This window comes from Pteropus vampyrus, unplaced genomic scaffold (assembly GCF_000151845.1).
Source record: "Pteropus vampyrus isolate Shadow unplaced genomic scaffold, Pvam_2.0 Scaffold215, whole genome shotgun sequence".
Classification (NCBI taxonomy): Eukaryota; Metazoa; Chordata; class Mammalia; order Chiroptera; family Pteropodidae; genus Pteropus; species Pteropus vampyrus.
In genome coordinates, this window is record NW_011888996.1 from 2045679 (window position 1) to 2058737 (window position 13059).

General features: G+C 34.7%; 1 protein-coding gene across 1 annotated transcript in view; it reads left to right on the forward strand.

Moving 5' to 3' along the window:
- Positions 1 to 12083, forward strand: part of CPQ (carboxypeptidase Q) — a 357555-nt gene extending 345472 nt beyond the window's left edge. The window contains exon 12 of the mRNA XM_023538239.1: positions 11567 to 12083. Within this exon, the coding sequence (XP_023394007.1) occupies positions 11567 to 11730 (164 nt within the window). The 3' untranslated portion in view covers positions 11731 to 12083. The remainder of the gene's footprint in view (positions 1 to 11566) is intronic.
- Positions 12084 to 13059: the final 976 nt, after the last annotated feature.

Below are 13059 nucleotides of genomic sequence, written 5' to 3' on the forward strand. Positions count from 1 at the left end.
ATCCTGCCTTCTTACTGCACAACAGCTTTGTAACCTCTTTGTATCTGGAGCCAGAAATCAATTTGAACATAATTATAGAAAAACCATTATGATTTTAAAGTTTTCCATACTGGAAACAATCTTTAGAGTCTTTTCAGGTCAAAAGCCCATATGCATTGAATGTTTTCACAGTGTGCTCTGTCAGAAACAATTTTTACTGATATTTTCATAGTGAGTATCATCTCTCAGGTGTGGAGAGAACTGCAGAAAGACATTTATTTACAAGGAGTGACACTGGCTCAGATAAGTGGGAACTTTATTAACACCGGGCCATGAGAGAAGAGCAGGCTATAGGTTCTGTATGGACAAAGGGAGAATAATAAATTGGGGCCGATATATAAACATGAGTAAAATCCAAAATTATCCCTCAGAAAAAGTGTCAATATCTATTTGTGAAAGGAGAAAGTGGTATGAGAGTTTCTTTATAGCTCTATGTGAAGCTATGAATACATATGCACACACACGAAATTATAAACGCAAAGATAAGGTTCCTACCACATATGAATATGATTATTCTTTTAATTTTGTAGCTTAATGGTATTAAATTATAAACTTTTCTAAAACTTAAAATCATGACTCTCATGTGGAAGTGTGAGTCAAGTCAGGAGAGAAAGAAGGATATTAGAGGATGGGTAGGTGTTAAGGACAAGCCCAATATTATGTACACACAGACACAAACAGATGTATGTATGTATTTATATATTTATATGTAGATAGATACACACAGTTATATTTACATATGTGTATCTATGTATGTGTATATAATTTATATTTATCCTTTCCCCAATCCTCGTACTTGGAGAATATCCATTGCTATACAGGGAGAAGAAGACAGAAGGCCAGCCAGTATGTTGGTGACTAGTTTGCTCAGTGCTCTTGCTTATTCAGGTAATTCTGGATAAAATCAGAGGTTGGCTTTGTGCGTCACTTAACTTTTGAGAAGAAACATCACCGTGATTATTCTTTAATGTTTATAGGTGATTGGTATTCAAATATAATTTTCTAAAAGGTAAAATGATTTTCTTGCAAATATAAAATGAATACATGCCACATAACTTAATCAATTAATTAAATAATGACAGAATCAGTAAGATACCAATTTACAGAGCATTTGAGAAACTAAGTTTACGTAATTTAATAAAGAAATATTAGGATAAGATTGTTAGGTTAGATAAAAACTGGTTAATGTCTTAGAGGCAAACAAACTAATCTTTGGGATAATCTGTTCTATGAGACAGAAATCATTTTTATCTCTACTAGACAAAAATCTATGAGTTAACATGTTACATCACTAGGTCTGGGACCTTTAATCAATAGTAAGCAGTGAGTCAATCTAAGCTCATTCTCCTAGATAATCTTTGAGTGGACTTTGCACGTGAATGATATTGAAAGGATGTGCTGCCCACCTTTCTTCAAATTGTGGATAATTTCCATAATGGTGGTGAAAGGTATAGGAACAAATTGCATAGTACATAATAGAGTGATTGGATCTCAGTTTACATATGAAATAACTCATGTTTTTGGTAATGAGGCAGGAGCAGAGAGTAGAAACTCAGAAAGGAATATTTACCAAAAGTTGCTCTAGAGAGGGAGGATAAGCCAATATTCATCTTTTGTAGCATTAGATATTTAGTAATTCTTTCATTTATCCATTCACGGATTCAACAAATAGTTATTGAGCATCTACTATGTGCCAGGCATTAGGGATTGGGGTGACAAAGTCCCTTCTCTTATGGTACTTACATTCTAATGGGAGAGACAGGCAGCAAATAATAAAACCATTACAAGAATAATATAGTTTTAGGTAGTAGAAAAAGGGGCGGCGGGAAGCAGGGTAACTGAGATAACAGGTAATAAGAGAGGAGTAGGTTTTAGATAGAATGGCCAGGAACCCCCAGGAGGATTGCAGGCCCTGCAGTGTTGTGCAGCCAGAGCAGGGATGGGGTTTTGTTGTTCCTTTTAATAGATAGTCCCAGGCTGCCGAGCTCACTGTATAAACAAATCCAAGTCTTCACTGTTTCATGGCCCAAGATAAGATACCTCCAACTCGAATTTCCTTCTCCTTGTCATGAGGTAGAAATGGGTATGGGGCACCAGAGGAGCAAATGGAGTGAGTGATGAAAATAGTTTTTCATTGTGGAAGAAGTAGACAGATTTCCTGGGCTAGGGCAGTGAGAAAATATACAGAAAACTGGTTCGGAGCATGGTTTTAGATCAAAGACACCTGGGTTGGAATCCTGTCCTTACCACTTACTACCATATGACTTTAGACAAGTTACTTAAATCTATTATCCATTTGTTAATGACACATGATCACTTTTTAAAGGGGTTACTGGAAGAATTAAATGAAATAATATCTAAAAAGTTGTAGGCACATTGGAAGCACTCGACAAATAGTATTCTTCTTGTTATTCCACATTTGGAGAAACTGTAGTACCATCTTCATGTAGTGATTCATTAGTCTTACCACTGCCATACAGTTCTTCAGCTTTATAGAAAGAGAAGTCATTATCTCAGAGCTTGGGTACATGTGGTCTGGATGTCCTCCAGGTATGTTGGTATTGACCTAAACTATGTGGTCAAAATTACCCCAGCAACTACTCCAAGTTTTCCAAACAGGCAAAAGGTGCAGGGGCTTAGAGTCTGAAGTGAAAATAATACTGTTCATGGAGTTTTCATGAGAGATGCTTTTCCATTCCTGGCTTGTCCTTTCCTTTGTTTTACTGTTTTTTCTTTCCCTCTTATAAGTTGACTTCTCTTCTGGAGAGTTATGGATTATGAAACTATTAATTAAATGTTTCTCACTCTAATTTTTAACGAGATTTAATACAGTTGGGATAAAACTGCCCTCTTTTGAAAAGAGAGATTAAATGTCTACAAATTCCAGGAATTGATTTTTTAATCGTTTTGGTAATTATTATTTTTTTGTTTGATAAAGTTGCTGAATGAAATAATAATTTTAATTAAATTTTAAATATATCTTTAGATTTTATAGATTCTGGGGAGACTAAGTTTTCTTGCAGGATGTAAATTAAGCCCATAATGTTCTTCTATAACTCCATAATTATTATGATCAGGGGAATGTCTGTAATACATTCTGTTGCAATTAAATTGCATACTCAGACTGTTTAAGATCTGTTTATAGAGGAAAAATGGATTTTCCACAGCTGCTTGCCTGTGAGTGCATTCTTCATGTAACATTGCAGCAGCCAATGTACGCGCTGCAATAACAGACTTCAATGTAAACTTTCAAAGCTTTCAAATGTCTTCCAAAAACTTCACACAACACAAATTGCTTAATTCGTGTACATGAAAACCCACAGATTACATATGAATGAGAGTCAAACTACAATAACAGGGGGCTATGAGAATCCTTTGTGTATTTACCTACCCACCTCTCCAGAAATTAGCAGGTATTCAATCTTTTTCCCATATACATCACAGACCACAGTCATCACTGGGATCTGTCTGTAAAGACTGAAATCTGCTAAGAACAGTATGCAGGTTGGATATTTCCCACAATATTCATTGGACCACTGTCACCCAGCCACATAGCTGGTAAATAGTTTCTGAAACGAATGTTTACAAAAAAGATTTAGAGAGGAGAGGGAAGAAGTGGGTAGGGAAGCAGAGGAAAAATAATTCAAAACAGGGTCAAGATGGGGTCATATAGAACAGACCTCATGGTCCAGCTGTCCCATCTTAAAGAACAATCATCGGAACTTTGATTTGTTAAATTAGAATTTTAAGTCCTTCAAGTTGTATGTAATAGATCGTGCTGCTGGGGATATACATGTTAGATCATCCTTGTGGATATATAATATCTATAATAGAGTTGAGTGCTTACAAATCTTCACTAGCATCTTGAAAGTCAGATAACATTAGCCCTATTTTAGAAGTGAGGAAACTAAGGCTAAATGGCTTTCCATAGTTCACCCAAAGTCACCCAGTTATTTAGCAGAAGAGTTCAAATTTGAACCCAGGCCTATCTGACTCTGACCCTTATGTTCTCTCAGCTGTATTTTCCTGCCTAGGTCCAACTTCTTTTTTGCAGACATGCTAAGGATATGTCTTCACACCCTTAAATTATAAACCTCCCTTAGATATAATTTCCTAACAGCGAATTGCCCTAATAAAGCTGTAGTTTATTTCCAGGAGGTGAATTTGGGCCTTCAGAGCAGGCTCTTCCTTGCCAGTGTTCTATTTCTAAAAAGCATTTGATGATTCCCTGTTCAGAGCTCATATACCTGTCAAAAGACACTGCAATTTATCCCTAGGGATAGTTAACATTCCCGCCACTCTGTGTCAGATGCTCTCAGAAACTGAAATGCAGGCTCTCCCTCAGTGCTGGTCTTTTAGTTCAGTAGCTGTCACTGATGAAATGTCTCCTTGGAATTGCAGAGACAAAGCTGCAAAGCAGCCAGGAGGCCCACCCTTATATCTCCTGTGGTTATCAGCATTGTCACTGGTGATATCAGATTTTCTGGAGTTGTTTTATTTTTGTAAAAATGTTCATGGGAACTTAGACACTTAGACGATCTCTGAGGAAATGCCTTCCTTAAGTCACTAGTTCTAAAGGGAGGCAGCCAAATTCCCACCCATCTGGCAGTCAAGTTCTTTCAGTCCGAGACTGGGAATTTCAGAGGCCTGAAGAGGGCATGCACAAATATTTCTTGCCTCTATTTTTGTCAATATAGAATTTGCAGCCTTTTATGTCGGCCACCAGGTAGTGTCTTTAGGAACCTCGGAATAGGAAAAAAACAGCCCCAACCGAGCCACGCTCTGTCTCCTGGCATTAAACATCCTTTCCTGTTTCTTGACGTCCGCAATTCTGATTCATCTTCCATCTTTCATGAGTTCCATTTTTTGAAATTTCTAATTTTGTCTTTAACTTATATGTGAACTTGATATCCACCTGATATTCTCTGGGATCCAGAAAGCATATGCTCCCCACCAGCTTCAATTAATTCTAAAATGTCATGGTTTCTATTTAAATGCTTCCAGCTACTACCAAAGTAAACACATAAAGTTTCTCTCCTGGGTGTTCTCTGAGCTCACGGCATAGTCTTCTGGTTTTAAAATGGACTTCTGGCCTTTCCATTGGGAAGTTTGGTTATCTTCATCCATATGTTTTCCAGAGAATTTTAGAGGCTGGAATGTCATCAGCTGGTCCTAGTCTTTGTCAGCTGTACCCCACACTGCCTTCTGCTCACCTCCATGGTTATTCACCTCTACAAATCCACCTCTACAAATCCACCTCTATATTTTCTGGAGTATATCCCTAGGAAGCAGTTCTGGTCTCCCCACCTTCCTGCTCACTGGCCCCTAAGGGCACCCCATTTACATTTAGTCTATTTTCAGCCTTACATTTAGGACCTTCCACAGTAGGCTGCCAACTTCATCTGTCAATAATTAACCCAAGTTACCCCCACATCATCCAAACCAGAATGCTCACACGTGCTGTTCATGGGGAATGTCTGTGCCTCATCTTTTTGTTGCTATCCTAAGTCTTGTGCTGGATATTCTTTTACCACTCCATATCATTCTTCACCTTCACCTACCCTGTACTGTGTCCCTGGAGGCTAATTGTTACGGACTTCATTAACAAGTCACCCTTGCTCTCTGACTTATGATTGGGTTTGGCCAAGGGGAAGCCAGTAGTATATGGGAGGGGCTGATTTCCTGGCTTGTACAGATACCATAGATCCTATAGTAACCCTCTCTTACAGCTATAACTGTAGCTATAGCTGCTTTCTCCTTTGCCCTTTTAGGCCTATGAGTGGGAATGGCTGTCCTTGTTGCTTGCTTAGGGGCACTTGAGCATCCTTTATTGGTTTTATTTAACCCAACTACTCTGTAAATAATCCTTTCATTAAATTCTCCAAGTTATTTTTTTGTAGTGCTCTATCTGTTTAGTACTAGTACTCTGACTGATACAGCATCCTCAAGGCCCAGTTTATTCATAAAATTTGCTGATTTTCTGATTTCATTCATTCGCTCAACAAATATCCATTCATCTTCTATGTTATAGGCACCAGTGACAGAGTGGGGAACAAAACACAGACCTTGCCTTTAGGGAGTTCACAATATAGTGGAGAAAACAGACATGAAACAATCAATTATAATGAAGGATGGTAAAGATTATGATAAGAGAAGAATGGAGAGCACACAGCAAGGAGACCTGGTCTAGGGGTCATTTAATGACAAGAGCTATCCACCATTTCTTTGGCCTTCCCTGGTAGCACTCAGTATATTTTGAGTGTGGTCTTATGTGGACACATTTTCTCTGCCTCTACTGCAGAATAAACTTTTGAGAGTAGAGACTGTGTCCTTTTTACCTTTATGTCTGCCTCAGTGCTTAGCCTACTGCCTAGAATATTGTAGGAGCTCAACTATTTATTTAATTGAATTGGATCGAACCTTCTCAACATTGTGGATCTTGGCTTTGGCCTGTCCACTGATGGCTTTATGTTATCAGACTAAGTGATGGTGAGATCTCACCCTTTTTGGACTAACAGAAAACATGTTTACTCTTTTAGTAAGAAAAAAAATCAACTCCTCAACATGAGTGAAGAGTTTGATAGATATTGGCAGCTTAATACACTCTGTTTTGGATATTTGCTGACAGGCATTGGAGCCATTAATTGTCAAGGTTGATCATTGAGCTTTATTTTATATTTATTTTTTGCCCTATTGACATGTGTTGTATTTAATAGCACCATGGCTGAACTCAGTGTGAAATATGAATGAATAGAGGTAAATCCAAATTTTATTCCAGAGAAAGGAGTTTGGGGAAATAAGTAGGGGAAACCCTTAGCACAAAGTTTTTAAAACTTGGATTGTGTAGAGAAAATTTAGTCAGCATCCTGAGGAAGAGCTGAGGAATAATGAAGTATTTAATGCATAGGACAGAAAATAGAAGATTGGGAGAAAAGAGCTCAGGCAATGTGGTAGACCAGAAGTTCATAGATACATCCCTCCCCCCAAAAAAATAATTGTTGGATAAAATAATAATTTTTTTCTATGATACATGGCTTAGCAGGAGACAAAGTAAGGGAATACCCTAGAGGTTAAAAATGTTAAAGTGAGAATCTACAAGGGCAAGAACATTTTTAAGTCTAGCATTTGTCTGAGGTTCTCGGCCAACTCCCTAAGCATGAGTTTTAATGAGCAGTGAGTACATGTGGGACAAGATACAAAACATGGGGGCCTAGTGTCCTTATATAAGATATTGATTAACTTTAAATTTACTAAGATAAATATGTGAACTATGGTTTCTAAGTACTATACTGATAGAATTGAAACAAAGTGTGTAACTTCCAAACTAGTTGAATGAGGGAAGAGAAAAACTGACAGAAGGGAAAAATATCAAATAATAAAAGGCAATAAAGAAAAGAAAAAACAAACCTTGAAAAGAAATTAAACAAATGAGAAGCAAAAATTAAGACAATATCAACGAATCAAACTTAACAATAATCACAATGTACATAAATGACATACTCTTCAATTAAAAATCAAAGATTTTTAGACTAGATTTTTTACATTTATTTTTAAACTATTTGTTTATAAGAGAAACTTCTAAAAACATAAAGATAGAAGAAGACTGCAACCAAAATGATAGGTAAAAACATACTAGGTTAATACTCTGCAAAAGGAAGTAGGAATGCCTATCTTGAAACACTAGACTTCAAGACAAAAAGCATTACTACAAATGAAGAGGATGACTACATATTAATAAAGATGCTTAATTTAACAGGAAGATATAATTCTAAATTTGTGTGTCCCTAATAACATAACTTTGAGGTATGTAAAAAAAAAAATGGTCAGAACTGTAAGAAAAATAAACACATCCAAAATCACAGAGGAGCATTTTCACACATCTCTCTCAAAATTGATAGATCAAATAGACAATAAATCAGTAAGGAGTTAAAAAAAAATTGAAAAACACAATTAACGAGCTTGATCTAATGGACATACGCAGTACACTAAAAATGCATTATTTTCAACACATGGAACATTACAAAAATGGGTCATACAATAGGCCAGAGAGAAAATCTCAACAAAATTCAAAGAATCTATATCATACAGTCCACATTCTGTAATAGTTAAATTAGAAATCAACAACGAAAAAACAGCTAAGGAAACCCCATACTTGTGAAAATTAAAAAACACACTCTAACACATGAATAAAAGAAAAACAAGCAAACAAACTAGGAATTAGTAAATATTTAGAACTGAATGATTATGAAAATACTCATCAGAATCACTGGGATATAGATAGTAAAGCAGTATCGGGAGAAGATTGTAGCCTTGCTTCTTATTCTAAAGACAAAGAAAGACTGCAGAGTAATGGGCTGAGTACTCATCTCAGGAAGTTAGAAAGAGAAAAGTGAATAAACCCAAAGGAAGGAGAAGAAGGGAAATAATAGAAATAAGAGTAGTGATCAATGAGAGAAAAACTACTACACAGTAGAAAGTATCAAAAAACCCAAAATTATCTTCTTTTTTTTTTGTTTTAAAGACTAATCCAACTGACAAACTGCTGGCAAGATTGATGAACAAAAAAAGAGAGAAGACACCAATAGCCAAAATCAGGATGAAAAAAAGGGCATCCCTATAGATGCTACAGACATTTAAAAAAATGAAACATAAAAACAGGATATTATTTACCACCTTATGATAATTATTCTGAATATTTGGTCAAAACTCACAAATTCCTAGAAACATATAAATCCCAAAGTTAATTCAAGAAGAAATATAGAACTTGAATAGGTCAATAACCAGAAAAGATATGAATCATTAGTTAAAATTTTTACCATAAAGAAATATCAGACTTAGGGAGTTTTGTAAGTTCTACAAAATAACCGGGAAACGAATCATTCTATCTTATACAAACTATTCCAGAGTGTAGGAAAATAAAGAAATATTTGCCATTTTATGAATCAGAGATGCTAAAAATGGATAGTTCCAAACAGAAAATGCAAATTTAAAAAATGTATAATTTACAGTTAGCAACAAAAAATATAAGTCATGGAGAAGATAAAACCTTACAAAAGGTATGCAAAACTATATTACAGAACTTAAAGATATTATAGAAGACTTAAATAAACATAAACACATATCAACACACCATTTTCATGAATTAGAACACATTATCCTAATTAAAGATGTTAGTTTTTTTCCAAATTGATATGTGGATTAACACAATTCCCATCAAAAGTCAAAAATATTTTTGTAATGTTTTTAAATGATTCTAAACTGTATACGGAAGAGCAAATGGTCAAGAATAGTTAGACACTTCTTCTGAAGCAGAAAGAAGATAAGAAAATAAGGGAACTCATCCTGCCTGATAACAAGAATTAGAAAGCAGCAGTAATTAAAATACTGTGATATTGCCACAGAGGTAGAAAATAGACCAAGAGAACAGAATTAGAAATCCCCAAAATACATCCACACATATAAGGAAATTTAATATATGGTAAAATGGCTACTGCAGATCAGAGTACTAAGTCAGTAAATTTTGCTGGGACAAATGAAAAATAAAAATAAAGCCGAAAATCAATTCCAATTTTAATTGGATTGAGAACTTGAAAAGCAAAACTTTAAAAGTTTTAGTACATCAGAGAATATTTTTATGACATTAGGGTAGGGAAAGATTTCTTTAAAAAGATATATAAGTGAAAATCGTAAAGGAAAAGATTCGTAAATTAGACTACATTAAAAATAAGAACATCTGTTTATCAAAACACATCATAAACAGAGTACAGAGAACTATAAATTGAGAAACGATGTATACAAACTTACTACCAACAAAAGACTAGTATATAAAATATATCAGGAACCACAAATCAATAAGAAAAGACAAAAAACAATTTAAAAATGGGCAAAAGGTATAAATAGGCATTTCACAAAGGAGAAAACATAAATGACAAAAAATACATATATGAAAATGTTCCCAATTTCAATAATTTTAAAAATTAAAAATCATAATATATGCTATTTCACACCAATCAGATTAACAAAAATTAGTTTGACAATACCAAGTGCTAGAGAGAATGTGAAGCAAGAGAAAGTCTCATATACTGACAACAGAAATACTAATTGAAAAGGAAAACATTTTGGAATTGCCTGATAAAATTAAACACAAACATACTCTGTCACCCAGAAATTCCAGTCCTACATTTAGACCCTAGAGAATGCTGATAGAAGCATATAATAACAGAAAACTAGAAACAATATAAATGCTCACTGTCAGGAAAATGGGTAAATAAATACAATGAGTTAATATACAGCAGCAAAAAATGAAAATACTACAGCTATACACCATGACAGATAATTTTTACATATGATTGAGCAGAAAAAGAAAGTTACGGAAATATATTTATAGTATATGATTCAAAACATAATATTAAACAATTATGTATGTATGTATGTATGTATGTATGTATGTATGTATGTATGTATGTTTAAGACAGCACAGAAGCACAACAGGACAGTGACCCATGGAGGAAGAAAAACATCTACAGGCAGTGGGAAGAGGGCTGGGAGGGCATAAGCTCATCAAATAGACTTCAAAGATACTGATAATATCTTTCTTGCATTGAATTATAGACATATGTGTATTTTTTATATTGTCACCCTTTAAAATATACATTTACATTCTCTACACTCTTATGTATGTATGGTATATTTCATAATAAAACAGTAATCAATCAATCAAACAAACAAGGCCAGAGACTAAGAAACTAGAGTTGGGATCCATAAAATGGGCCCAGTAGGTTCTGAAGGATGAATATGAGACAGCAAAGATTTCCTGAGGTTCTGATTCATGGCTGAAACTAGAGAAAAGCTTCATTAGAGTAAGAAAGCTTTTATGTGGGGCAGAGACTCCTGCTGGTGCCCTTGGAGGTTGCCAGGAAATTTCATGGGAAGTAAATGAATGATTTGAGAAGGATAGTGAATAAAGGAGTATTGACCTTCTTTTGTGTCTAGGAAGCTAGACAATTTGCACTCTTACAGATAAAAAATTTTACTGTCTTTTTATAAATATGAAGGCATTGGTGTAGGTTACTTAAAAAAATAAAGGTTTATTTTCCCTCATTTAGCAGGAAGTTCAGAAGTAAACAATACAGAGTTTGTTCAATGGGTTAGCAATATTTTCTAAATGCACGCTCTTTCTGTCTTTCCACTCTGCCATTTTAGTGTGGGGTTTTTTTAGTCCCATATTGCTTCAAACTTCTCATCTATCTTTAATGTATCATTAAGATGTTCTCCTGATTCTTTTGTCAGTAAAGATTTTCCTAAAATTCTCCCATAGCCTGCCCCTCATATCCTAGTAGTCAGAATGGTATCGCATGGCCATTTCTTGCTGCAATAGAGGCTGGGACAGTAATTATTTTGCCACTGTGTCCTATATAGTAGGAGCAGGCAAGAATGAAGCAGAAATCAGTGGCAGGGGTTTCTGGGTAGCTATTCAGCAATGTCTGTCAAAATACTTCACTAAGAATTCTTTCTCTTTTCTCCCCAGGAGCCAGTCTACTTGATGACTTATATAAATATTTCTCCTTCCATCACTCCAATGGAGACACCATGACTGTCATGGATCCAAAGCAGATGAATATTGCTGCCGCTCTTTGGGCTGTTGTCTCTTACGTCGTTGCAGACATGGAAGAAATGTTGCCCAGATCCTAGCAAGAACAAGAAATAAGGCCTTTTTGCCCTTTCTGACCAGGAATCCTGGGTCTTCAGCTTCAGAAAACCCTTCTTCACCTAACAATTTCATCTGATTCATTTTCAAAGCACACTCTTTTTTCATATTATCATCTGTCTTGATACTTTCCAAAGTCTCTGTTTCTAGAATAATGAATGATTTCCACTCCCACATAGAATCAACATATGGTAAGGATCACAGTAGGAGCATTTCTTTATACCACCTGTAAAAATATATTGTTTCTGTTTTAATAAGTAAATACTGGGTAAATCTTTGGAAGACCTCTGATTTTTGTATATGAATTTATTAACATTAAATCTAATATAATGACTCATTTTTTTTGTTTTGTTTTATGTTATTCATTGAAGGAGTAGAAGAATACACAATTGTTGTATGGTCTTAGTTTAATGTATGGAGGCATTTAGTTTCTAATTTGTTTTTTTTATTAGGATTTAAAAAATAAGATATGGATTTTTTTAATTAACAGAAAAAGATGTCACCATTAGGGAAAAAAATCAAGTATATATAAACCTATTGTCTTATTAAAAATGAGTACTAGAGTCTATCATCAGATAAAAGAAAATACTATTTTACATTTATGTTTTATGCATTTCACACAATATTTTTTATGCATTTCACACAATATTTTTAATTTTATGACGGGCTTATTCATATTTTGCTGATAAACGTATTGAGGCTCAGCGAGGCTAAATAATATTCACAGAGTCCTACAGAGCAAAAATATTGATCCCTATCCATTCCGGGAATTATCTTTACTTTTCTTCCATACACAATGTTCAGTATTCAATAAAAAATTACAAGATACACCAAAAAATGCAAAAAAAAAAAAATAGCTAACTAATTGTCAAGAGTTAAAGCAAGTAAGAGAACTAGACTATGAGATAATCCAGATATTGGAGCTCTCCGACTGGGACTTTAACATAACTGATTAGTATGTTAAAAGATCTAGTGGGAACAGTGGACTACATACATGAACAGAAAAGTTGTTAACAGATGAAAACTTTAAAATAGATTCAATTGCAAATGCTAAAATAAAAACAACAGCATTGAAGATGAAGAACTTCCTTGTTCCTTGTTGAACTTCCTTGTTGGCTTATCAGCAGACTGGAAAGGGCTGAAGAAAGAATCAATTAGCTTGGAAATAGGTCAATAAAATTATCCAAACTAAAACACTAAGAGAAAAATAAGGATATTTTCAGAAAAACGAGAACTGAAAGTTTACCACCAGTATACCTTCACTAAGGGAAATCAGAAAATGTGTACTCCTGGCAAAACTGAATGATCCTAGA